The following is a 27,090-nucleotide window of genomic DNA, read 5'->3' as shown; positions in this document are numbered from 1 at the left end:
TTTGTTTTAAAGTGCACTTTCAAAATTGATCTTACGTACACAAAAAGTTATTAAAGCTGCAAACATTCACAATTGGCTTAATCAAATTAAACTTATATTAAAATGCAACTTTACACTGTTTTGGAAACAACATGCAAAGGTTTTATTGTCTCTAATATACATTTTTAAAAGATTCAATTACCGTATTTTTTGCTCTATAAGACTCACTTTTTCCCTCCTAAAAAGTAAGGGGAAATGTGTGTGCGTCTTATGGAGCGAATGCAGGCTGCGCAGCTATCACAGAAGCCAGAACAGCAAGAGGGATTGCTGCTTTCACTGCGCAGCGATCCCTCTTGCTGTTCTGACTTCTGAGATTCATAATATTTTTTTTCTTGTTTTCCTTCTCCAAAAACTAGGTGCATCTTGTGGTCTGGTGCGTCTTATAGAGCGAAAAATACTGTAACTATTCCTTCATGCAAAATATGTTACTTTCTGAATAAGGAATTAGCATTGTTCTTTAATATATATTCCCTTATTTTACTTTAAACATGATCTAGTGCTTTTTTGGTAAAATTTCAGTCCATTCTTGTATCATTCAAAGCCACATTTTATGCTAATCCTATGCTGTTAAACTGCTGTATGTATCGGTCAAACAAACATATGCGTTTACACTGGGAGAGTTTCTCAAGCATTTAATCTTCTATTTTGTTTTATTTACACATATTGTTTTTATTCCTGTTTATATAGACACACCTTGTTCAGAATAACACTCAATAATAAATTGATTTTCACAGAGGATGGCAGAAGATCACATTTCCTTCATAGAATCAATAGCCAAATATTTTTCTTTCACAGTTCTGCCAGTATCTCTGTAAGCAAGTCTGCCCAAAACAGAATTGACAAATAAACTAGTAACATGAAAGTATAATTTTTATCACTTCCCCTTTTAATAGGAAAATGCAACAATGTAAAATCAAGCCAGATATTATTTTAATAAACAGAAAGAGCAAAGAGGAGCTAGAGAAATAAAAGAGAGAGGCAAAACTAGTTTTTCAAAGGTAATGGGCAAGTTATTTTATTTGTGTTAGTAGAACAAACTTAACTTCAGAAACTGTTAACAGCATCAGATGGTATTACATTTTAGCTGCAAAAGAAAATGATGTAGCACATGTTGAAAGATCAGAGTATCACCAGACTGATTCTGATGTGTGTGGAGTGCTCCACTCTCTCTTCACAGATCATCTGTTTCTGGAACGCCATTTACTGCTGTAGGGTGTATAGTTATCATTATGGGAATATTCTCAGAGGTCCATCCTTTAGGAGTCCTGTTGAAAGATCGCCTGGTAGAAAGAGGATTGGCAAGGACCATAAATCGTGGATCATTTAGCAGGAGGAAGTTGAAATCTGGTACCTTGAACTTAACCAGTTTCGATGCTCTCTCAAAACCACCAAAAGGAGTGGCAACTCTGGACGACGGGGACAAGAGTAAAGGAAAGGTGAATCAAAACATATACTCACTCTGCTTTGAACCTACAATTAAAAGGGGTATTTCAGAACATTCATATGGTTTTTCTTTTGAAGCACTTGTTACTGGTTTCCTCTGTAGTACTTTTTAGTAGGTAGGTAGGCATTATCTCACTAATCCTCATGGCAACCTTTTGAAGTAGGGCACTAGCATCCCCATTTTACACCTGGGGTGGAACTGTGGTAGGAGTGCGAGCTGACCAAGGTGATGCAGATATCTCATCAAGTCTAGCAACACTGGAACAAACCACTTCATTGAGAGAAGGCAGCAAGAGTTCAGTGTGTATCAGACAATAAACCACTGCAAGAACTGTAGCTGTAAGGGATTTACTATTCAGTTCTCTCTAATAATGATGATTTGAATGGAAATAAGCATGCTACCTTACAGAAAAATCTTGAACAATTCAGCTGAATTGCTTTAGACAAGTTAATACTGTAGTTGAAACTCATTGGTGCAAAGGTGTGTGTAACTACAGTGGTACCTTGGGTTAAGTACTTCATTCGTTCCGGAGGTCCGTTCTTAACCTGAAACTGTTCTTAACCTGAAGCACCACTTTAGCTAATGGGGCCTCCTGCTGCTGGTGCGCTGCTGGAGCACGATTTCTGTTCTCATCCTGAAGCAAAGTTCTTAACCTAAGGTACTATTTCTGGGTTAGCGGAGTCTGTAACCTGAAGCATATGTAACCTGAGGTACCACTGTAATCTCTTACTAGAAATGGTCAGAGACAACAGTCCTAGTCTAGATGGAGCAATGCTTTGACTCATTTTAAGACAGCTTCATATGTAAGTTCTATTTCATAACATATTGTCATTGTTTCCTAATGACATTGCCAAAAATATACACATGAGATGTCTGGTTCCTCGTAACCTTCAGTCTTGGATATTACAGGCAGATTTCTGAAAGGTCAGGAAATAGCTTTCTAATGTTAAAAGAAGTACCTTCTTAAAAACAAAATGTGTTACAACTAGATCAAATGTTCAGAATACACGTTTTCTGGATAGGGATCAACATAAAGAAGAGCAGAGTAATTAATTAGTTAAAGTTCAAGAGTAAATCTTCTGAGGCAATCATTTGGATGATGTCAAGGAGTTGTAATGCCCTACATTTTATGAAAGCAAAACATGTAATTTGAATCTGACTCATTGTATACAATCAAAACCCAGCATAATAAAGCTTGTTGATTGTAATAGAGAAGTGCAGTCTTTTACACAGCAAAAAATTAGCCTGAGCTTAGGTTCATTTCCCAGTTTTGTGACTTGCGAAAGCAGGTGACCATACATATGCAATGCAGTTACACAACAACCAGGAATGATTAATCACATATAATTGTAGGTTAGAACACAACCATTGTTGTGTGTTTCATGAAATGCAGTTCAGTTCCTGTGTTTCAAATCTAGCCCAGAGAGCCCCAGTGTTGGTCTTTGTGAACTGATAAAACATTTGAAGGAGGTGGTATCCAGTTTTAACTTTTTTCTTCTAATAGAAACATGGGAAGCTGGCTGATACAGTGGTACCTCAGATTAAGTACTTAATTCGTTCCGGAGGTCCTCACTTAACCTGAAACTGTTCTTAACCTGAAGCACCACTTTAGCTAATGGGGCCTCCTGCTGCTGCTGCACCGTTGGAGCACGATTTCTGTTCTCATCCTGAAGCAAAGTTCTTAACCTGAAGCACTATTTCTGGGTTAACAGAGTCTGTAACCTGAAGCGTATGTAACCTGAAGCATATGTAACCCGAGGTACCACTGTACTGGATTAGATCATGGATCCATTTAGCTCAGCGATGTCGACAATGACTGGCAGCGGGTCTCCAAGATTGCAGACAGGGATCTCTCCCAGCCTTGCATAGAGATGCTAGAGATTGAACCTGGAAGCTTTCACATGCAAAGCACATGCTCTACCACTGAACTACAGCCCTTCCTCAACACCACTATATTTCTTGTACCTTATTTCTGCCCCCCCCCCCCATAATTTCCCCCCTTCTTGGTATGGTCAACAACAGTGTCTAGCAGTTCTTGCAAAAAGCAATGGCTACCAAGCAATCAGTGTGGGAAAAGCAACTTTACATTGCAATAGAAGGAAAGGATGCAGATTTGGATAAATTACTATTGTGGAATCAGTGGCTTAAAAGCTTGTGGCGCATATGTAGTACATGGCAACCTGCTGGAGATGGTCTTGCAGCTTGAGGAGTTGGGCTGCTGCGTTCAGTGCAGTAACACAGAACGACATCCAGATGGACTGGATTCCTTCTAGTGCTTTGAAAACAATCCATTTCAGGAGGGGAACTTTGCTTCACTGACAAGGGAGGGAGGCATAACTGGTCAAGCCTGCTTCTTGTTACATCCAGGCATTCTGTGGTGCCTCACTTCTCACCAAGGGTTCTTCTTTTGGATAGTTTTCCTTCTTGAGAAAAATGATAATAAAGGTGGAGGAAATTTCCTCCCCAATTCATTGCATAATTAAAAACAATGAGTCAAGAGAGTTTTGAGGTGCCTTAAGTCAAGGATGGGACGCAGGTGGCGCTGTGGGTTAAAGCCTCAGCGCCTAGGACTTGCCGATCGAAAGGTCGGCGGTTCGAATCTCCGGACAGCGCTGGCCCCTGGCCTCTTGAGTGAGATGGGCGCACAACCCCAGAGTCTGTCAAGACTGGCCCGTATGGGCAGGGGTACCTTTACCTTTACCTTTTAAGTCAAGGATAACACAGGTTTCCTATTAGGAAAAGGCAGGGTAGTAGTAGTAGTAGTAGTAGTAGTAATAATAATAATAATAATAATAATAATAATAATAAATAATAATGGCCAACATGATGCCTGTTCCCTCTGTCTGGGCCAAACTAGGCATCTATTAATTGTGTGAATGTCATTAACAAGTATTTTTGTTGTTATGTAAATAGCAGCAGTGGAGACAGGTGGGCAGCCTTCAGTCCATGGGGATGAAGAGTTTAACCCTTATCTTTTCCTGCCACAGTCTCAACATCTTGTCTCTGATGCTGCTGTTTGGATTTCAAGGGAAGCTCCCACTGGCACCAGTGGGGGTTTCCCTTGACATACAAATATCAGAAAAGTAACTTTTGTCAGAACCATAGCACAGAGAGCGCTGAACTTGCCCGCCACATTCCACACAGTTCTGAGGTGATCAGGTTCTGCCAGAATTACTGCTGATGTAACAAAGGTGTGTACTAATTGTATTCTCATCATTAATGTAACATCTTGTTTCTCTCTCAGAGAGGATGGGTCAAATTCAGTGTCCATATGCTGGAACACTTGTCCCACAAATATCCACTTGAATTTTTATTTCTTTTTGCTGCCAAGTGAATAATCTTCTCACTTCTTGTTTTGTTTTGTTTGTTTTGTTTTGTAAGTTGTTTCCAGGCCTTTGAGTTGCTTGGTCTGCAATCCTATACCCACCTAAGTGGAAGTCCCATTGAATTCAGTAAGACATTTCTAAACAAATATTTAGGATTACATAGTTTATTTACTTTTTTCTGCTGATGCTGCTTATCAGGTTTAGATCATCTTGACCTTATTTCAGCAACTGCTTTGTATGTTTTGACTGCTTTATAGTTTTAGTGTGTTTTATGCTGCCTTTTATGGCTTTTGTTGTTTGAGGTGCTGTGCATTGGTTTGGGTCCTATTGTGGCAGAGACTGTGACTCGTACGTTTTTTCAAAAATAAATAAATGAAGTAATAATAAATAACATTTTCCTCCTAGGTCTTTTGGATCCTTTTAGCTGTCTTCTGAATCCATTCTAGGTTTGTTATGAATTGTCACAGCTGGATGTGAACACTACACCAATATGGTAGTGCCTGATAACTGAGGGGATGTTGCAGCTGAATTCAGTCTTTTTATCTGAGCCCATTCTATTAAAGTCAATAATAGCAGCTGATTAGAAAAACACATTGCTTTCCTGGTGTAAAGCTTTTTTTTTTTTTTTTTAAACAGGTTCAGAAGTGGGAGTTGGCCTTCACAGTTCGATGATCAGGAATGAGTCTGTGACTGATGTGAAAACCCCAGAATTACAATTCCTGGAAATATTTCTTCCTGCAGTGACACAACGCCAGCAGAAGGGCCTGATTCACTGAAAGAGTGGTGTCACTATTATATCACTGGGGTCTCTTGAAGGTGATGTCATTTTCTGCATTTTCCCCGAAACAGTAATCAGATTAATTACTTATAATGACTGGAGAGTATAGAGCCTAAAAATAGGCATTTGGTTGTTGGACTCTTATATTCAGCCGAGTAGAAATCCGACAGAAAGAAATATATGCGAGGAGTTGTGGGTTTTTGCTTTTGTTTAAAATACTTGCCCTTTTCTCACCCCACCCCAATCATTGCTTTCAGTTTCCCACAATTTCAGCTGGGTAGCCTTAACTGTATGCTTGGTATGTTCCCCTCGCTGCCCCAAATTTGCTCTGAGTGTCTTTTTGGGCTTCTTTACTCCCACCATTTCCATGATTTCAAAGTAGGTTCTTGCACAGAAAGACTCAGGTTATCAGTAAAATAATATCAGAGGAGTTGGGGTCTTGAGAACAACTAGGCTTATTACCGTATTGGCCTGAATATAAGCTGCACCTGAACATAAGCAGCACCTTTAAAATTGGAGGGAGGGAGAAAAAAGACCCCAATATAAGCCGCTTCATTCCTTGCTGCTCCAAACTGCATGCTGGCAGGGGGGGGGGGGGAGAGCCATGCTGTGTTGCTGGAGGCCTTTCCCCTTCCTCGCGCTCTCCCTTCCCGGCCTTGGGGGAGAGGACAGGGGACTACATGTGGGGTGGGCGCTACTTTGCCATGCTCCTGTCACTGTTTGCCCCGCGTTCCTGGCTGCATACTGTAAGGTCACGAATATAAGCTGCACTTTAACTTTTCACAGTTGGAATTTTTTTGGGGGGGTGTGTGGCTTACATTCAGGCCAATGTGGTAAATCTTAGTGGCTTCAATGAGGCCACCTGTGGTCAGGTTGGCAGCCTTACAGCACAACACAGTTACACACTTTTCACTCCAGCTTAGACCCTATGGGAGACAGACGGGCATGTTCAACATTAGCTGTACTGTGCCCTTTGCCTTTAAGTGTCACAGGACACTCAGCTGTAGCAAACCATGGTTTGTTCTTGTGAGAGTGTGTCAGGGTAAGCCTCAGGCTTGCTTGCTCCCCACTGCACTTCTTTGTTTGTGTGGGGAAGGGGGGGTACGTGAGCTTAAGGTTCACCCCCAGCCTGGTCTTGTAACAACAACAAGCCGTATCGTTTTATTACATCTGAATGGAGCCTTTGTCTTGATTTGTGGCTTAGGCAATTATGAGATCACTTCCATCAGCATCTGTTGCATCATTTTATGAAGAGACCATATCCTCGGGAAGAACAGCCAGTACCAGGTTTTGCCATATATGGCATCTTCCTCTCCCCCTTCCTCATCCTACTGCGTGGCTCCAAGGTGGCAAGAAACAGCTACCCAACTTTACGCTGCCCATGCCATGTGTTTCCCCCCCCCCCAATGCATAGCCTTCTGAATGAGGGTGGATATTGGCAGTCTATGAGAGATGTTGGTGGCAGCTGCAGGAAGAATCAGAGGCTCCCTGCTGATAAAGGCGGACCAGATTGTGGTTATCTCTATGCCAGGTACAGTGTGGTAGGGCTCCAGTTGCCAGCCACCTCACTCCTTACTTTGAGACATTTACTTCCTTTGATTCTGCAGAATGGAAATACTAGACTTGACCAGCTGCTAAAGGCATGCAGTGCCTGCTTCCTGTTTTCTGCAGCAATGGACTGCTACCTTTTGGCTTTCTGAAAGGATTTTTTGTGTTGTGTTAGTCACTTGGAATTAAATGCAAGCTATTCATTAAAGGGGAAAAGAACACACACACCACACGCACTGTTTCAATAAATGAAATTACTGTATCAAGTTTGAATAAGCATGTGCCACAGCCTGGGTGTTTTGTAAAAATGTTCCCAAAATACTTCCAGTCAATGTCAACACGTCTAGAGCTTCTGCTAAAAGCCAAAGGACACCATTTGAAACGTAAACATTTTCTTTCTCTGTTTATCTCTTGCCGTTAGCACACTCGGCTCTTTGTATGCAATACTGTACCTAGATTTTATTTTCACAAGAATTTCACCAGCTTTTTGCTGGTTTTTAAAAGTCTGTAAATGTGGGTTTGTTTTTTAAAAAAAGGTATAAACAAGCGCAGAAATTCAGCTCCTTGTTAACTAAAGATTATCTAGTGACGTTGTGAGCTCTCAGATTCCTTAAGGGACAGAGAGGAACATGTGTGGCAACTGCGCCTGCCTCAGATCTTTGTGGGATTACTGTAGATCCCAACTCCCAAACCACAATTTGCATATCTATAAACCAAGAGATAGAGGGAGGATATAATGCCTATAAAAATATGTGTGCCAATATCTTAACCGGTCTTACTCATTGGCCTCATGGCAGACAAAATGGTGGTTGTGGCACCTCTAGTGTAGGGGAATCTCAGCATGTGATACAGCCTATTCTGTTCATTCTAAGGCTGATAGTGCACACATACGTGTTAGTTCCTGAATTTAGTGCAATCCTGGATCAAAGGGTGAGGGGCTAGATATATTAATGGAATTAAATATACAGAAGAAAAGTTTTCAGTTCTCCCAGAAGCTTCTCTGGGGGCTTAGCCCCCCCCCCCGAACTATGTGTGATGGGCTGCAGTGTGAGGGGGGAGGCAAACTTTCTTTCTGCAAACTTTCTTCCATTCTTTTGTCTTAGGCTCCAAGCCACAGTTTCCACACAAATCCATCTCTTATAAAACTTGGCGTTTGTTTATTTATTTATTGGTCAAAATTACCTGTTAAAGCTCTTAAAGTCAGGCAGCTCTGGCTTTGCTTCAGGCTTAAACAGTTTGGGGTATAAGGCCTCCAACAGCTCTGGGTCATTGCTGATGGCTTCAATCCAAGGTGATTGATAGTACTTTGGCACAGACGTAGTGTTGAACCTCTCAGGTGGAATTGTCTTCAGTGGTCCAGAATATCCTTCGAGAGGAAAATTATACACCGTGTTTGGATTTTGCAGTAGCAACCTCCCAACTGTCCCACACAACATTCCAACTCATTCTCACCATGTTCCCCTAGGCACCGCATAAAAGGTTCTACATTAATTGTCACTTAAAGATCATTTGATTAAGATTGTGGTTTCAGCCACAATCCTCAATGCTGCTCTTCTAAATTCTTTTGTAAACAATGGATTAACTCTGGCAAGAAAAGTCTAAGGATTTAATAGAATTTCAGCTGTGGCAGTATTAGACAAATATATCTTGGGTGATGGAGAGAAAGGTAGAAGACTGTGAGTGGAAAACTCTTGTCTCATGTGCTCAAACATTTTTTTTTTATTAACACTGGCATATTTAACATATATTCAAAATACACTGTAAAACCTGGAGATTTACCTGCAGTGATCTCACTTTGTAACACACAGGGGCAAAGCAAACTACAAAACACATCAAGTAATCAGTTTAAGTTTTTTTAAAGGCTTTAAAAAGCCCACCTGTTTCAAATGGCTTTTAATTGATGTCTTTTATGGGCCATGCTGTTGTTTTATTGCTGCGGCTCTGGAAAAGACTGGATTATATTTTATTGTACTGTTGGTTGGTGTAGCTTCTGGAATTTAAAAAGTTTTTATTATAACATGTTTGTATTTTTATGGTTGTATTTTGTTCTCCACTTTGGGTGGACTTGTTACGGACATGTGGCTTACAGATATTTACATAAGGAAATAAATAAGTGCATGTACAGACACATGTAACTAGTGTGGCCAAACTGTTGTGGAACCGCATTCAAATCACATTGCTCAGATGTAAAATCTGCCCTGTAAGATCCAGACTAGGAGAAGCAGGTTTGGCTAGTTTCCAGCAGAAACCAACTGCACAAAGCTGATTGGCTGGCTCCTGTGATGTCATGATGTCATGAAGCCACTGGCTCTTCACGTCCCAGAGCAGTTTTTAAAGTTTTTTAAAAAAACAACTTATTGAGGGTTTTAAAATAATAATAAGGTGCGAAACAAATGTCTAATCATATCAACTTGGAATATATTTGAAAAATAAAATTTAAAAGACAGGCAGCCTGCCTGAAGCATAGGGAAAGAAATGGAGAGAGAGAGGAAATCATCGTGGGATTCAGAAGAAATTAAGTGTGCAGTATGTGATGAGTAGCCGATATTCCTGCATAGTGGTGGGGGGTTGGACTAGATGTCCCTTGGGTCGCTTCCAGCTCTAAGATTCTATAAGTAAAGACAACTAGGGAGGGAAGCCAAGACAACATTTTTTTTAAAAAAAAATATGCACTGACTCCTTTTTATCTACACATCCTTGCAAGGTATGCACACATCTATAAGAGAGGGGAAAGCCCATTTCAACACGAGCCGATCAAATTTTCAAAACGTTTATGATGACATGTAGCCTCCAGCTATTTAAGCATGTGTTTGGCCAGTTAACATTAAGCTTCCAAGAGGGCATGTAATTGGTACAATGTACACATCATAACAGCAGATTCTTATGTGTGCTTTCTTGTGTGTAAGTTTCACTGTGCACAGTTTACTTTCAGGGAAGTTTGTGTAGGATTCCAGCCTTAATTAAATAAATCTATACATAAATATGGTGCTGAATCCATTATGCGGCAGTCGCACAAGTGGCGAAAAGGCTGTGATCAGTTTACAAATTATGCTCCAATAAATCTCTCTGTTCTTGTTTTGAAAAGGGCAGACAAAGAAAAGACTTCTTTGTCGCTCAGTGCCTCTAGATAAAGGAAACACGTGTCCTTGCTACTGTATAAAATGTTCTTGCTACAAGAGAGCCAAATTGTCCTCCTATTTACTCTTGTATAAGGGTTTTCTTTCAAACATTCTTTCACGCTAAATATTGTATAATTGGTCAAGTCTGCATCCGCTGAAAGATTTCCCCTAACAACCAAAACAGACAGATAGATTTGCAGAGCTTTGTTGTGCATAAGATAACTCTGTTTGTGTGACCTCCCCTGACCTTTTTAATAAGATTTATTCATTTATGATTGGTTTCAAATAAAGAAGCTACACATTTAGTAGATCCAGGCCGAAGAACTTTGTGCCAACATTCTACAGATAGTAACTCAAAGATATAATCTCACTGAATTGGGGCCTTCACAGGTTTTAGCACAATAAATGCAGAAGAATAAACCAAACCTCCTGCTTCAAGCTTGAACTTTTGTACCAGAGCATTTATATTTCCATAACAAGTGCTGTAGATTGTGTAGAGGTAAATCCTATTCTAACCTCAACCAGTAACTACTGCTATTATGATGGCAACATGGAACATTATTTATTTTAATGCCATTTATTTTATGAATTGCTTTTCATGTATCAATTGCTTTTCATTTCAAGGTGATTTAAAATCATACATTAAAAAGGGCTGAAAAGAATTGCACATACAAATGACTTATTTTGCACTCTGGACTATGAATGAAAGGGTTGGAGAGAATAACCCTCATTCAAGACCAAAAAAAATCAACCTTGATTCACATGGGACTACTTCATATTGTGCTGCTGATATGCCATCAAGTTTAATGGCAGATTTATGTGTTGGAAAACAGTGAAGGTAGAGTTATCATGTGGTAACTTTTGTACCTTTTGGCTTGGCCATCTCACAGAGGTCATAGGTGACTCATCTATGCTTCCACTAAAGATACCACACAGTAGGTCTCCTCTATGGAAGAATTTTGATTGTTTTTACTTTGCCTGGAAAATAAGAGGTTTGTCTGGCTGGGATATTCCACGGTGGCTTACCTGGGGCAAGGGTTTCGGGGTTCGGTGGACTCCGTGGATCAGGGGTATTAGGAGGTGTTGTTGGTGCATGCTCTTGAGCTGCCTCCATGCTGCTAGCATCCAACTGAATGCACTGTATGACCTCGCTGCGCTGCATTTGAATGATAAGAAATAGCACAGCTATCAGGTTCATAACAGAGACGCCAAAGGACTGCTGAAAACAGTGTCCTGGTTCCTTGGTATTTCTTAACTGGCAAACTGATACACTAAATGCTTTGTTCAAGCTTCTTCTTTTTTCCTGACCACTTTTTTTTTTTTTTGGCCTTCGTATCCTGCTGTCTGAGCACCACATACTCACAAGCACCCTGTTGAACTGCTGAAGTGTTATTCTTGCTTTAGACTTGTGGGATGAAGATGCCACAGAGATTAATTGGCTTTCTAAAGCTGGAATAGAAAGTATCTGGCAAGTTGGGAATGATAGGCCTCTTGTGCTCTAGGGAAACAAGTTATCTCTTAAAATATCCTTTTTCCTGAAGCAAAGGCTGTCAAATGGTGCCCTAATTTTAAAATGATGTACTCACTGTCCCCAACAAAACAAACAGACCTTATTCCAGAAACTTCACTACTTCAAGTGCCCTGATTCAATTTGGATCCAGGTACAAAATGGGGGGGGGAGGGGTTATAACCTTCCTTCCTTGACACCATGACCCTGATTCATACACACACACTCCATCCCACAAAGTTGCTATTAACTTTGGAGGGGGAAGTATTCTAGAATGGCCCCTCCTCCCCAAGTGCAGCAGTCCTGACCCAAATTGTCCTTCCTTGTTTGTCTTAGCAAAAGAAAAAATACGTTGGGAGATGCATTAGCAGATTTCCTGCAACACCTTTGTGATGTCAGAGAGTTCTCTAAAAAGGCTTTGAATTTAATAAAACATCTAGTCACAAAGCTGTCTAATAGCTTCAGCAATTGAGAGGGCCCTGATTGTTTCCGCCCAGTAGGACTCACACATAGAACAAATGACGTTTCTGAGTGATGAAAGAAAATTGGGGATAAGTAACTGCTGTAATATTTAGGATGGAAATATCCCTCCAAGATGGAATTTGCCTGTTGGCTTGATTGGCAGCTTCCCCTCTCTCCCCACGCAGCTGAAATTCCCCATCTGTTAAGGAATTCTATCTTCCTTTGTGTTTGGTCATGCTTACCTCACTTGGACACATAAATATTGGCTTTATCCCTAAGCAGTATCCATAAAGAATTCCTGCAATGACACCTCAATTTGTAATCATAATAATAACCTTAGTGCAGCCACTTCACAAAGATTAATGACAGGCTGGAGTGAGCCATTCTTTCTGCTGGGTCATTAGTTCCATGGCTGCATCCGAAGCCTTAATCATTGTTTCTTTAACATAGAATTAGAGCGCTCTAAAAAGTCAGAAGCTTATTTTATCCATGACATTGAAATGAAAAGGTTTGTAAGTATAGGCTGCCTTTGAGGACAATTTTCTGTAGGTATTGGGGGGGGGGAGAGAGAGAGAAATACAAACAAGGCTTTAAAACAAGAGTCCTCGACTGAGAAATTCAAACAGATTTTGTCCACCCAAACAGATTTTGTCCACCCATAGGAGCCTTGACATAGCACAAGATTTACAATGCAGTTGTTTCCATGTTTACTCAAAATAGTGTGTTTTAATGTAATTTACCCCCTGGTTACCCAGCAGGGCAATATCTGCACCATTCATTTAAAGCCTTTGTCTTTAACACTTTAACAGTCATGGCTTCCTCAAAGGGATCTGGGAACTGTAGTTTGTGAAGAGTTGATTGTTAAACCATAATGGGAACTGTAGCTCTGTGAGGGAAACAGGAGTGTCCTATTTTTATTTTTTTTAAAAAATATTTATATACCATAGCATCATAGAAATGTGGTCTGAATAGCCCTAGAGGGTCATCTAGTGCAGCCCCTTTCAATGCATCTGCTGCAAAGGAAACCATTAACAAAATCGTAACAACTCTCAGCACCCTTACCAAACTACAGTTCCCATTTCTTTGTGGGGAAGCCATGGTGACTGAAAGTGACATAATACTTGTACTGCTTTAAATGTATGGTATGGATGTGGCTTAAGTATACTGTGGATTCCAGCTTTAGAATCCCTAGGCTAGTGCATGTAGTTATGATATGGGTTTTGGAGGTAAAACAATAAGGACTGAGGGGGTGAAATATAGCAGTTTATGCACAGAGTGTTAAGCTAGTTTTCTAAAATAGCTTCCACCTAAAAAAGGCAGCAAAGCAACCCCTTTGTCTCTCTGGAATGCAGAGATGTTTTTACTGGCATTTGTTTGAACTGACCTGAATAACTTGGTGCTTTGCCACTTGTGAGTGATGATCGTTTCCCATATATCTGGCAACGAGAACTGTAAGCTACACCACGTCAATGCATTTCAACTGACAGCAAAAGATTGAGTCCATCTTCTCGAATCCTGGTATGGTGTGCTTTCCAGTTCTTAGATTGCCTCTGTAGCCCCCTAAGTCTAAGGGTGCATTCAGACATGGGGAAACATTGTGCTTGTTTCCCTCATTATGATATTAGCACTTTTGTCCCATTTTCTAAGGTTCTTTTCACAATGCAATACCCATTGTGTTGTGGAATTGTGGCTTTCGGACAGATAAACCGGCGTGTCAGTTTCACTTTTTGTTTCAATTGATACTGTACGGACCCTGTTTAATACCCTTATACTGTCTAGATTTGATCATTATAATGCTCTCTGGCATAAGATAATGATCTTCAGTCACTTTCCTTTCCTCCTATTTTAGGTTCCACAACACATTTAGTTTGTCTTGTACCCTAAGTTTACCCATTCTTCTCTTCTTCTTTCTGCTCTTCCATTTTCTTATAAGACCCAATCTAATCTTCCTTTAGTAGTTTATAAATATCTCAAAACTCCTGCTTCTTATCTTTCTGATTGCATAGCTCTAGTCCTCATTCTTTATGTCCTAGTAGTACTTTGCTTCTTGTCAACCGCAAAATCTTATCTCTTATTTGTACCCCTTTCCTCTTTTTGTTCCTTACCTCTGGAATGCCCTGCCTCCTGATGTCAGAACACCTCCATCATTTTTTTTTTCCATTTTAAACTACACCTGAATATTTGTTGTTTTCTCTGGTTTTTGCTTATTATCTCATTTCATTTCCGGTTCTTTTCCTATTATACCCCTTCCTTTCACAATCTTACTTTGCCTTTTGGACTGCAAACTGGGTGCAGGACCTGTCTGCAATCTAATTTTTTTGTATGAGGCTTTGCTTGGTAGCCTTTCAAGAATAATAAAAATTTGTCATATTTTTGACGTATCCATTGCTATTTCTTCCTATCTGTATGGTTCCTATCTCTTGCCCTTGCTTCTATATTATTATTATTATTATTTTAATTTATACCCTGCCTTCTTCCCAAAGGACCAAGGGCAGCATATGCTTGTTTTTTTGTGTGATTTAGTGTTCTCACCTTTTATTCTAGTCTACTTCCTTCTGCCCTTTGCTATCAGAGTTTCTGGGCTCTTAACTGTTCTCTGCTACCTCATATCCTGTCCTTCCATGCTTTATCCCTTGTCTACAGTGGCTTATGATAGTAGTATCTTGTTTTACATCTATTATTCAGGACTGTAGTACTTCTAGCTATTAAACAGAATGAACGGCAGACAGACCTTTTTAAGCCCCTTGAGATTCACTTTGATGAGTCACTAATTGTGCAGGCCAGACATGCACACAAAAAGGTGATAGAGTGTAAAATACTCACATTTCTTGGCTTGCTGGATAAAAAGTGAAGATTTTCATATGTGTATTTGTCAGATCTCCGTTGGCGCATCTTGAATAGCCGCGCTCCTCTGTTACTTAACAATGACAACTCTTCCAACATGATGTCCCTGGGGATACTGACCTTTTTTCCAAGGTCTATTCCTGGTGATTCTGCAAATAATGTAAGTACACATTTCTTAGAAAAATTCTTCCAGGTAATTGGTATGATTCAGCTAAAGTTAAGCTCTAGTAAATTCTGTTGATTTCAGTGGGAGGGTTCAACAGAGGCAAAGCAAAGCTGGGTGTGATCCCTTAAGCAAGAGACCATCAGCGGACTTTTTCACCCATAGACATCATGAGAACGTGCAAAGGGTTTTTACTTGCCACAGAAACCCAATGGGGATTTGGGAGAGAAAAGGCTGTTACTTCCATACAGCAACTCTCACTTCATAAATTCATGAAACCAACATATGTAGTCTAGATTAAACCAAAGATTCATGTTGATAGGATGCATGGGATGCTAGGATACACAGCCCACACATGCAAACCATGAGGGGAAAATGGCAGGGACTGAGTCACTCAGTGGTCTCTGGGCTCCAGAAAAGTATTGTCAGTGGTGCACTGATGACAACTGGACACCTTCGTGTGGCATTGGTCCATAGAATCTCCATGTTCAGAGGCAGGATAATAGAATTGTAGCATGGGAAGGGACCCTGAGGGTCATCTAGTCCAACCACCTGCAATGCAGGTATTTCAACTAAATAATACATGACAGGTGGCCATCCAACCTCTGCTTAAAAACCACCAAAGAAACCACCTCTCGTGGAAGTTTGTTACACGGTCAAACAGCTCTTACTATAGAATAATATAGATCCCACTGAATTCCAGTTACCACAAAGCAACAGTTAGGGTGGGGAGCTATTGCCCTTCATGCTGTGACAATAATAAAGTTTTGGATTGGATTGACTTGTGGGTTTTCTGGAGTCATTTGGGTGGCCAATGAGGAGCACTCAATGGATTTTTTGTTTATCTGAATATCTCAGTCCACTGCTGACATTAATTGTGTCCACTGATATGTATGAGTCCTCAAAGCACTTAACTTTGACTGGATGATACTTGAACTGGGACATCCAGTTTCTACACTGTTATGGGAGGCCCAGAAGGCCTTGGCAGGTTGCAAGCGGGTGTCTCTGAGGGTACCCACTGGTGCCATATTGGGGACGCCAGATCTAGAAAATATGGACTGAGTTTTCCCACCTCCCAGTCAAAGAATGCAATCAGAGCTCTATCGGAGAAAAGCTCTTTTTATGTACCACCTCTCAGCTACATAAAACTATGGGACCAGGGTCTCTGCCATTTTATTTTATAGGAGGAAATACTATTTTTCCACAGACAAATCCTCTTTATTTTTAAATTTCTGTCTCATGAATCTTGAATTATCCCCAAATGTTTTTCCCTGGCCAGCCAGCCAGTTGGTATTTTCCACAGGAAAGTGGGAGAAACTCAAAATGAATCTTCCAGAAAGTAAGTGTGGTTTTAGTCTGGCAGTCCTCTTTCAAATGTAAATAGCGATGAACAAAAACTCAGAAAATGTGTTTTGAGTTGGGTAAGTTCAGACCTCAAAAACAACAGCAGGACATCCTGTGTAGCATGAAGAAGGTTAATAAGCTGTGTTAATTAATGTGGTGTTATGAAACTTGCAGGGAGCAATTCTCAGAGTGCTGAAACAACAATGAAGGGTAATGTATTGTCTCTGCTGCCTAACAGTGCAAAAGCTCAACATTTAACTACATTCTGTATGCAGGGTGCAAGTGAGTGACTTTTGCTTCCCTTGCAGACCATACAGCACATGTTGCTCTCTAGATGGACTGATTTATTTATTTATTTATAGCCTTTATATCCCACCTTTTTCTCCAAGGATCTTAAAGTGGTGTACACAGTTCTCCCCTCATTTACCGTATTTTTCCGTGTATAAGACTAGGTTCCCCCCCAAAAAAAAATGTCAAAAATTAGGGGGTGTCATACACGGATACATCTTTCCCCCATTTTCTTAAATCTGAGTCCCCCAAAATAGGGGGAATCTTATACATGGGAGCGTCTTATAGACGGAAAAATACAGTAATCCCCAGATCAGCTTTCAGGCAAGTGAAACCAGAACCAGAGCCAATCTCCTTACCCATCCTGACTGCCTAACAGTTGACCAGTATTGTAAGAGCTAAGAATGCTGATCACAGATTTAGAAATAAGTTCAGAGAAGTCAGTAGCTCACAAAACATTTTACTAGCTTGTCTGCCTATACATACCAACACAAGTCATTTGTGGCATATCCACAGTCCTCCCTCATTCCTCAAATGACTGATTTCTCATAGAAAGAAATTTCCCTGCCTGGCCACCTGGAGAAAATTCTTACTTGCCACTGACAAAGAGCTGGGTGATAAGCTGGCATATGGAACTGGGAAAATGCATGTGCAATTCCTGACTTTCTGGGTTGGAGTTGGTGATTGAAGCCACTATGAATAAGAACCAAGCATTCATTCAAACAGCTTGACTATAGTTGGAAAACTAAATTGAACCATCTTATTTGTTAAAAAATGCTGCAGTCCTATGTGTGTTTATTTGTCAGTATATCCCACTGAACTCAGTAGGATTTACTTCCGTGTAGATGTGCACAGGGTTGAGGACAAGAGATTTCAAAAGAACTGGTAGCAGTCAGTTGCATATTTGTTTTTCTTTAAGAATCTGTGCTTATGCTAGCCTTAAGCATAAGAATTTACATTTACACCATCAAAATAACTAACGAATAAAATCCTACAGCAAAATTCCCCAAGGTTATTTGTAACATCATAGCATAAGATTACAGCAAATAAAGCATTGGCACATTAGAATTCATCTGCTAAACCATGAGAGATACATACATGAGAGATATGTATACTTCTGGATAATATTCTCTTTCTGTACCATAATCAACTTATTCCAACTGAAAATCAAAAATACTTTCAGATTTCAAAATGGCATTTTGATTTACTGTATTTTTTGCTCTATAACACGCACCCGACCATAACACACACGTAGTTTTTAGAGGAGGAAAATCCGTAGGCATGCCACCTGTAGGCATTCCCTCCACAACACGCACAGACATTTCCCCTTACTTTTCTAGGAAGAAAAAAGTGAGTGTTATGGTGCAAAAAATACGGTAGGTCTGGGATCACTGCTTTAGGCTGTAATCCTAAACACACTTACTAGGGATTAAAGTGCCTACTGAACTTTGTGGGGTGTACCCTGGAATAAACATGCTTGAGATTGCACTGCACAACTTCTCTTGTCTTAATAAAACAGGGTTTGCTGGCTTTTGCAGACTGACCTCTTGTACATCGCTTGCTAGTGAATGTTATATATTTGAACTTGATTAATCCCTCAAACACATGCTTCTCTCGGCCTTTCTGCTACAGAACTTTCATTAGTCATCTCATGTTTCAAGTGAGGATTTAAACCACTTTGTGTGTTTAGGCAGCTTCCCAGAAATGTTAAGTGTAAGATTAGTTTGAGCCTTCTGTCAATTAAAACATAATTCTGCAGTCTGTTTCAATTAAGCTGTGCATAGATCGTGTCTGATGTTAGCTAAGTGCAAAGAGGATGAGGAGAAGAAAAGAAAAGGTGGAGACAAGAGGAAGCCAATCTCATATAGGAAATTCACATGAAAACCCAAAATACAAGGATTCCTACCGACTTCTGTCAGCCATGGAGCAGTAGACCCAGTCAAATCAATGGACTTGTTCAATTTAACTGGCAGTTCTAGGCACACATACCTGGGACTTACTCCCAGGTAAGAATGGGTGGATTTGTCCATTTTCGTTTCTCTACATTTCTAATTTTTCCAATAGAAACTTCAGCCCTCTACATTTCCACAACATTTTGTGGGTGGTGGGGGGCAGGGATGTTATGTCATCATGGAAATTTATCAGCATTTTATTTTGAATTTATTCTAAAATACACGTTTTTGTATGCAATTTTCCTTAGTGTTTTAATTTTTGCATTTATATACAGTACTGCATTTTGTGTGATTTTTCTTTTTACTATTGTACACATTTTTATGCACACTTTACCCTAGTATATGCATTTTTATTTTTATTTTACACATTACTTGGCTGGGGAATTGCATTACAAAATTCAGAGAAGTGAAGATTTTGAAGGTTAGTTGTGTTCCGGTTCCCATATTGTTCTGGAAGGTGTAAATTAAGGAAGTTCATCTTTAAAAGCAAACTGCATCAAATTTCTTCCCCATCCCTACTCCCAGGAAAGTCCTTTTGAATTCAAACAGGCTCATTTCTGAGTAGACTTATACAGAATTGTACAGTTAATTAAGCAGTTCTTCATGTCTAATGCAGTTTACACTGCCATAAACGTCACACTATGTTGATGTTGTTTATGAACACAAATTTGTATGATGGGGGAAAGATGAAGTTTATGGTGGGAAATGCAGATTCTTCCAGAGAGGGGATGAATTTATCTTTCTCTGGAGAGATTACAGCACTTCCTATGTGAAACAAAATGATTTAGTGGATATAAAGGAAATAATACAATAAAAAGGAAATAATATAATATAAAGGAAAAAGCCAGTCAACAGATACCAGAAAATGTGGCTTTCTGGGCTTATTATAATATTTTACATCTGGCTCCTAAACACAACACATGGACTTACTGAAACACATTGGACAGGGTGATTTGATTGGTGAAATTACTTAATTAAAAAAAGAAAGTTTCAAATTAAAAGTGTTTAAGATGTCCTTTTCCCTATTATTTTTTTAAAAATCATGTTTTCTCCATTATTAAATAATAAAACCAAATTTTCACCATTATTATTATTATTATTATTATTATATCTGCTCATCAGATTAAAGGGACTGAACTAGGGTATTTATGGTTGAATTATAGCTCAGTCAGTAGAGCATGAGGCTCTGAATCTCAAAGTTGTGGGTTTAGGCCCCCACGTTGGGCAAAAAAGTTCCTAAATTGCAGAGGTTTGGACTAGATGACTCTCATATTCCCTTCCAGCCCTACAATTCTATGATTATGTGACCTGAAGAAACTTCAATGTGTTCTGCCTTTCATTACAAAATTATGGCTTGGATCGCTTCCTTTCACTGATGACTCTTTCCACTAGAGAAAGGGAAGCTTTTGAATTTGGACCTATGTGTTTTGCAGCACCAGAGAGCAACAACGCTTTAAAAGTGAGAGAATGAATAAGGATACTTCCCCACCCCATGTAGAAATAGATGTGTTGTCATACCCTTTCTGAAAATAAAATTCCTATGTGAGCTAATAAGGGGCTGTAATAACTCTTAGGCACTATGATCCCTTTTCAAGTTTAGTATTTAATAATTAAAATAATTAACACCGTGTAACTAGCTGCACATGCTTTAGCTGTGGTCCCAGCAAACCTCTTGATGGCCTAATTGCTTTGATCCATGGATGCATGAAATGGCTGACTGTCCATAGGCATAGCTGTCAACTTTTTCCCTTTTTTAAGGGAAATTCCCTTATTCCGAATAGGATCCTCACAAGAAAAGGGAAAAGTTGACAGCTATGTCCATAGGATGCCAGGTTAAATGGTGGCAGCCCTAGTATGAGGGAGAAAAATTATGCAATGGGAGTCTCTATGAAGTATGTGTCTATCTGCCTTCAGTTTGCAGATTCAAGGGGAACTTCAGAGCTGTGTTTTACAATTTCTGGATTCATGTCATTACTAGTTTTAGGTTCTGTTTCCAGTCCACAGACAGTGCAAGCGAGGATCTGAGCATATGGTATTCAAATGACCACTTTCCCTTGTGCATATCCTATCTGGGCTGAATGGAAATACATTCAGAAATGGGGCCATATGGCACTGCCCTAACATACAATGAAACCAGGAAATAAATTAACCACAGAACACTTGAAGTCTTTGGAAAACTTTTGCAAAATCCATCTCCCTGCCAGCTTACACTGGTATGAGAGAAGGAACAATCTGAAAACAGACCAGCCCTTGAGATAGAAACAGGCCTTGGCTGAGTCTCCTGAAAAGGCAGGTCACTGGATTTTCTCCTGCTCTCTAACAGGGCTTATGATATCACAAACAAGCCAATGGGGGAATGCCTAGTCAAGCAGATTTTTGTAATATTAACTTCAAAATGCAGCATTCTTGACCATTTCAGGAAACACTTTTTTCACATTTAGCTGACATGTGATTATTAAAGTTTACAATCACACATCATCTTACTCCATAAAAATAATAGTGACATTTCAAATAATAATAATAAAAAAAAATAAATAAATCAGGGTGTACTAGAAGAACTGGGAGCCATAGAGCTATGGGTGTATATGCCCTGGTTTCTAATAGAGAAACGTCAGACAGCAAACCCATCCAACAAAATGACAGACAAGTGACATTTCTGGAAGAGGCAGGGGAAAATCTTATCTAGCCACTAGATAAGAACAGCCTGGTTTTGCATGTGAGCGAATATGTGTGCATAAACTGACTGAAGAATGTTTGGGTGTTTAGATGTGAGATTCAGCATTTGGGGTTGGTGAAGAGAAGAGGGTGATATGATCTGGGGGCCTACCCTCAGTAATGGTCTTCAGATGAAGGCTGCTTAGTTCCACTGGTTTGGTCATCTCTATAGGGGCACTGTGGGTTAAAGCCTCAGCGCCTAGGACTTGCCGATCGAAAGGTCGGCGGTTCGAATCCCTGCGGCGGGGTGCGCTCCCGCTGCTCGGTCCCAGCGCCTGCCAACCTAGCAGTTCGAAAGCACCTCCGGGTGCAAGTAGATAAATAGGGACCGCTTACCAGCGGGAAGGTAAACGGCGTTTCCGTGTGCGGCTCTGGCTCGCCAGAGCAGCGATGTCACGCTGGCCACGTGACCCGGAAGTGTCTCCGGACAGCGCTGGCCCCTGGCCTCTTAAGTGAGATGGGCGCACAACCCCAGAGTCTGTCAAGACTGGCCCGTACGGGCAGGGGTACCTTTACCTTTACCTATAGTAAGCCATATTTCCTACTGCTTCTTGTGGAAATGTAGATCAGTCAAACAAGCCTGTCAGAATTCTCCTCCAAAGATGGCAAAAAACCCTAATGCAAAACATTTCTTAACAGAGATTAGTTGGGAACTGTGCCTTGAATGGTTGGATAAGACTACAGACAGCTTTGAGTGGGTGGAGGCGGAAATTGAAACACAGCGTATATTACAAATATCCTTGTGGGGGTTTTTTTTGTTGCAATTTTTGAAAATACAAAAGACAGCTCTAAAACTGAGGAGAGATACATCTTCCCTGCGTGAATAGTTCTGTAATAGGGAATCCAGACATATTAACCCCCCTCCCCAAATAATATTCCGAAAGTCAATCCCAGGCAGAATGTACATCAGCTGTTAGATTACTTCATTCCTCCACAACAGTTGTTCATCTGAAAATAGCTTTCAAATGAAAAGAGGCAACTACAAAAGGATTAGTTACCATAGGCAGCATGATAGCCCCATGAGATTATTTATGGCAGCACACCCAGAGGCAAAGCTGTAAGAAAGTTAATGCTATAAGATTAAAAAGAAAGGTTAGAGAGTGACAAGGGACATACAGTCATAACAGGGATTTAACGCTATACCATTTCTCTGGATTTCTTTCATGATGGCGGATGCTTGCTGCCTCCTCTCTTTGACCATGTCAGAATGTGAGAGCATTGTAATAGTCCGGTGCGATTTTCTTACTAGAAGGAGAAGGGAAAGAGACATTTTGATGCTATTCAGTAATGGCCTCAGGAGCTGAATAATATTCTGCGCTTTTCACTTCAGCTATCGGGAACTGTTTCTTGCACACAGAGGAAAGGATGCATGTTGTGCTAACACTGCATATGAAGCCCCAATGAGTCAGCTGTTTCTTGAATGTACAAAGCGAACTATGTGACACAGTGACACGGGCCTTCTTACCTCTTCGCATGCCTGCTTATCTTCACAAGGATGGGCAAGCCTCCTTCAGCTTCCATATTGTATATACAGTGGTACCTTGGGTTAAGTACTTAATTTGTTTCAGAGGTCCGTTCTTAACCTGAAACTGTTCTTAACCTGAAGCACCACTTTAGCTAATGGGGCCTCCTGCTGCCGGAGCACGATTTCTGTTCTCACCCTGAAGCAAAGTTCTTAACCCGAGGTACTATTTCTGGGTTAACAGAGTCTGTAACCTGAAGCGTATGTAACCTGAGGTACCACTGTATAGTTATATACCCATCCATGAATGACTTCAGTGTTATTTTCCTACCTGCAGCCTCTGAAACACCACATCTTTTACAAACCCTCCAAAAATTGATGAAATAGTTAAATCTTTGAGCTAGTGCATGTTATTCAGCAACCATCTAGAGAAATAAGCATTGCAAAACAAGTGCAAGAAATTGTATGTTGTCCATTTACTGTTCGTAAGTTTAGAAGTGGCCGGCTCATAGGACAACCAATGTCAGATTATTTCAGGAAACAATACACTTACCTTATTGTTCTGGAGAACAGTGATCCTGATGCTTTGGGTGAAGTTTATGGAGTTTGTGATGAATGGGGATGACCTATCCGGTCCCGAGTGATTTCTATGCTTGTTCTTGGGTCTGCATGATGCCTTGTACCAAGACAAACTGGGGACTGACCCTCTCCAAAAAGATTGGCATCTAACTGACATAAAGTAACTATTTATAGAAGCAAACACTCCAGCCACTCATATCTTCCTGGCGAAAGAAGAGAACAGAAAGGATTCTGCCGCACGCACCACAACAGTGTGTGTATCTCTTCCACAGCTTGTTGAAATATTTGATAGAACACTTCTTCATAGTTGTACAGCTTGTCCCATCATGACGTTTGAGAATGATAATCTCCACATTATAATTTAGAAGAAAGATATTTTTAAAATACGGTCAATTAAATATATGGATGGCAAAGACTATATTTGATGGGACTGGAATGGACTAATCCTTTGCTGAAAGATAAAACCATGCTTGTATACTGCCTAATAGCTGAAGTTAGTGTTGAACAAAGACTGCACTTAAGATTCTGCAGAGTTGTCTGCACTGAAAAAACAATTTTCACTTTGGGTGGGGGGTGAGGATAAAGTCCTATATCACAGTCGCATGATTTTTAATGCAGATTGCTAGAAATGACAGTCCTAAATTTCCATTTTACACACTGCTTCTGTCCATGCTCAGGCTAAAGGAACACTTGATTATTTGCATACAGCTAGTTTTACCATGTTAAAGTGGTTATGCTTGCTTTTTTGTAGCTATTGTTGCTTGATAAGACAGCATACTCCATACTTGACATCTCATAGTAAGTTGTTCCAGAGGAATGAAATGGGAAGTAGTTTCTCAGATATCCCAAGCAAGCTGTACCCAGTTATCATGCAGCTATAGTTTTGGAGATGAACAAATCAGCCTCTGTCTGTCTTTATTCTTTAAAAACGGGCAGTTCTAGAGTGATAGCTTAATGACTGAAAGCTTATCCTACTGATAAACACACAACAATTATATAACGAAATCTACTTAGTGTTCCTCTACACTTTCCTAGAGCAACTGACCTGTGAAGTACCCTCTTGTGTTGAATAAAGATGAAATGCTTTTAGACATCACACGATTGACCATTTTATATTCACTAGTCATGAAACTGGCCTTTACCTTCAGATAAATCACCAGTTAATGCCTTACCACTGAAAGCTTCTTATACCATTACTCCAGTGTCTACTTCAGATTTTGGTGTGTCTAATTCCATATAATTCCAAGTTGTTGTGTTGACCGATAAAGCTCTGAAGCCCTTAAAGGCAGCTTCCATCCTTGTGTTTTGATTCAGCCCTTTAAGCTTAACAAAGAACTCACTTTAATTGTATAATTCGTGTGTTGAATTTGATCAACAACGTCACATGAAGGTCACACACACACCATCCATTTAGAGCATATTTAAAGGACATATCCTCCCCACCAAATAAACCTGGGAACTGTAGTTTGCCCCTCACAAAGCCATGATTCCCTGTACTCTTAATGAACTACTTTTCCCAGGATTTTGAGGGCTTTGAAATTATGGTCTTCTTGGGGACTGCCCTTCGACTATGGTCTCTTAACTGATATTCTTTACAAGGTGATAATTACCCTGGGGGTGGTGTTGAGGAAATTTACAGTAAGCAGCTTTGGTGTTATTTTAGCTTATTTTGAGTATATGTTTGTTATATTACACTGGGCTTTTTTAAAACAATAGAACTCTCACCATGCTCTATTGAGGGAATGGGTTAAGAATATTTAAAAATCTGTTTTGACCATCTGTACCTCTTGTTATCAAGGTCTTAATGGTCCCTTTCCCAGAAAAATTCCATAGATAAATTTTATTATGTTTAATGTAGAACTATACAATTAGTAGAGCAAATAAATTATATGCTGTATAATAGATGTTCAATTCTTAGCTGTTGTGGGATACTCCAGGGGTCTTCCTTCTCGTAAGCCCTTCTTTGGAATGCTGCATCCAAAGTGGTGTAATGTTTATTAAACAGCTGGAATTTTAAAATAGGGAGGGAAATCATTAGCAATTGTTCTAGCTGCAAAAAGGAAACCAGTAATTAACTCATTGATTAATGTATGGCCACTTCAGGAATGCCAATGCCATAAGAGTGAACAGGAAGAAACTAATTTAATGGGCAGAAGCCAAAATAGATAACCAGGAAACTATGAATTAAGTGACCAATTGAAGAGAGAAAAGCCGCAACAGCTCTTTAAGAGGTCAAGCAAGTGTTACAATTGCTTTTTATGGAAGCGGGTGGCATTGTGGTCTAAACTACTGAGCCTCTTGGGCTTGCTGATTGGAATGTCAGCGGTTCGAATCCCCGTGATGGGGTGAGCTCCCTTTACTCTGTCCCAGCTCCTGCCAACCTAGCAGTTCGAAAGCATGCCAATGCAAGTAGATAAATAGGTACCGCTGTAGTGGGAGGTAAACAGCATTTCACTGCGCTCTGGCTTCCATCACAGTGTTGCACCAGAAGCAGTTTAGTCATGCTGGCCACACGACCCGGAAAGCTATCTGTGGACAAATGCCGGCACCATCAGCCTGAAGCGAGATGAACGCCACAATCCCATAGTCACCGTTGACTGGAGTCCTTTACCTTACCTTTTACCTTACCTTTACAATTGCCTTTTGAAATTAATTTTTTAAAATATTTTTTTACCACAAATCAGGTGTGAAAAAGGATGGGAGCAACTCAGACACAGCGGATTGCAATAGTTTGTTAGGAATGACCTCTAGGTTCTCCATAAAACCTGAGAGAATGAGTTATGTACATTCCAAAGAAAACAATTAGTGTAGAAACAATCTACAAATCTCTGGACTGTGTTCACTTTTGAAGATCTCAGGTCTGGCTATGTGTTATTTTTGAGTCTCCTAGTGGAGTCTGGAACACAACAAATGGTTCTTCAAATATCTCTTGTGTCAACTGGATAATGTCCAAAACATTTTTAGCAATGGGCAACATCTCCATGACTGCACCATTTTATAAATGTTTTTAAAGGATTTATTTTTTTCTCCCCCCCCCCTTTTAGGAAATAACAATATACCACTTCTCTCCAATGAGGAGTGCGTTCTTCCCCCTCCAAACAGATTATTTGCCATGACTGCAACAGCATCCCCCCGCTGCAGCAAAGATACACTTGATTCATTTTGTGAGGTCAGGATAATGCACTTACTAATGCTGGCAGGGTTACTGCTACTGAACTAAAATCTATTTTTTCCGGTCATCTGAAAAGACCATAAGAAGCCATCTGCTGCTATGACTCAGCAGTAATGCCACTGCCTTTTCATAGAACAGTGCAGCACCTGATAAGAGGATGAAATTAAGCTAGCGCAAAAGAAAAAGTTGCTGTATAAGACAAAATATTCTGTCCATGCAGCTAAACACAAGGACCAATTGGAAAGTGCAATGCGGCCTTATAACATAAAAAAGAATTTGATTCCAAAGTGTACAATACTGGTTGTTCTTTATTTTAAATAAAATGTGGTGTTTTTTTAAAAAAATGTA

General features: G+C 40.1%; 1 protein-coding gene across 2 annotated transcripts; it reads right to left on the bottom strand.

Moving 5' to 3' along the window:
* Window positions 1-1,024: 1,024 nt before the first annotated feature.
* On the bottom strand, window positions 1,025-23,704 carry MYOZ2 (myozenin 2). Of its 2 annotated transcripts, none has more exons than XM_079990381.1 (6): window positions 23,545-23,704; window positions 22,673-22,774; window positions 15,047-15,216; window positions 11,281-11,410; window positions 8,318-8,501; window positions 1,025-1,445 (listed from the first exon to the last, which is right to left on the bottom strand). In XM_079990381.1, exons 2-6 carry the CDS (start codon window positions 22,746-22,748, stop codon window positions 1,211-1,213), a joined length of 795 nt encoding a protein of 264 aa, XP_079846507.1. In that variant the 5' UTR covers window positions 22,749-22,774; window positions 23,545-23,704; the 3' UTR covers window positions 1,025-1,210. The 2 variants fall into 2 exon arrangements, with proteins under 2 accessions (XP_079846507.1, XP_079846508.1); XM_079990382.1 differs by lacking the exons at window positions 22,673-22,774; window positions 23,545-23,704 and adding exons at window positions 21,642-21,695; window positions 22,052-22,131.
* Window positions 23,705-27,090: the final 3,386 nt, after the last annotated feature.

The sequence above is a fragment of the Podarcis cretensis genome (assembly GCF_951804945.1).
Source record: "Podarcis cretensis genome assembly, chromosome: 9".
Taxonomy (NCBI): Eukaryota; Metazoa; Chordata; class Lepidosauria; order Squamata; family Lacertidae; genus Podarcis; species Podarcis cretensis.
This window is presented reverse-complemented; position numbering and strand designations above follow the sequence as displayed.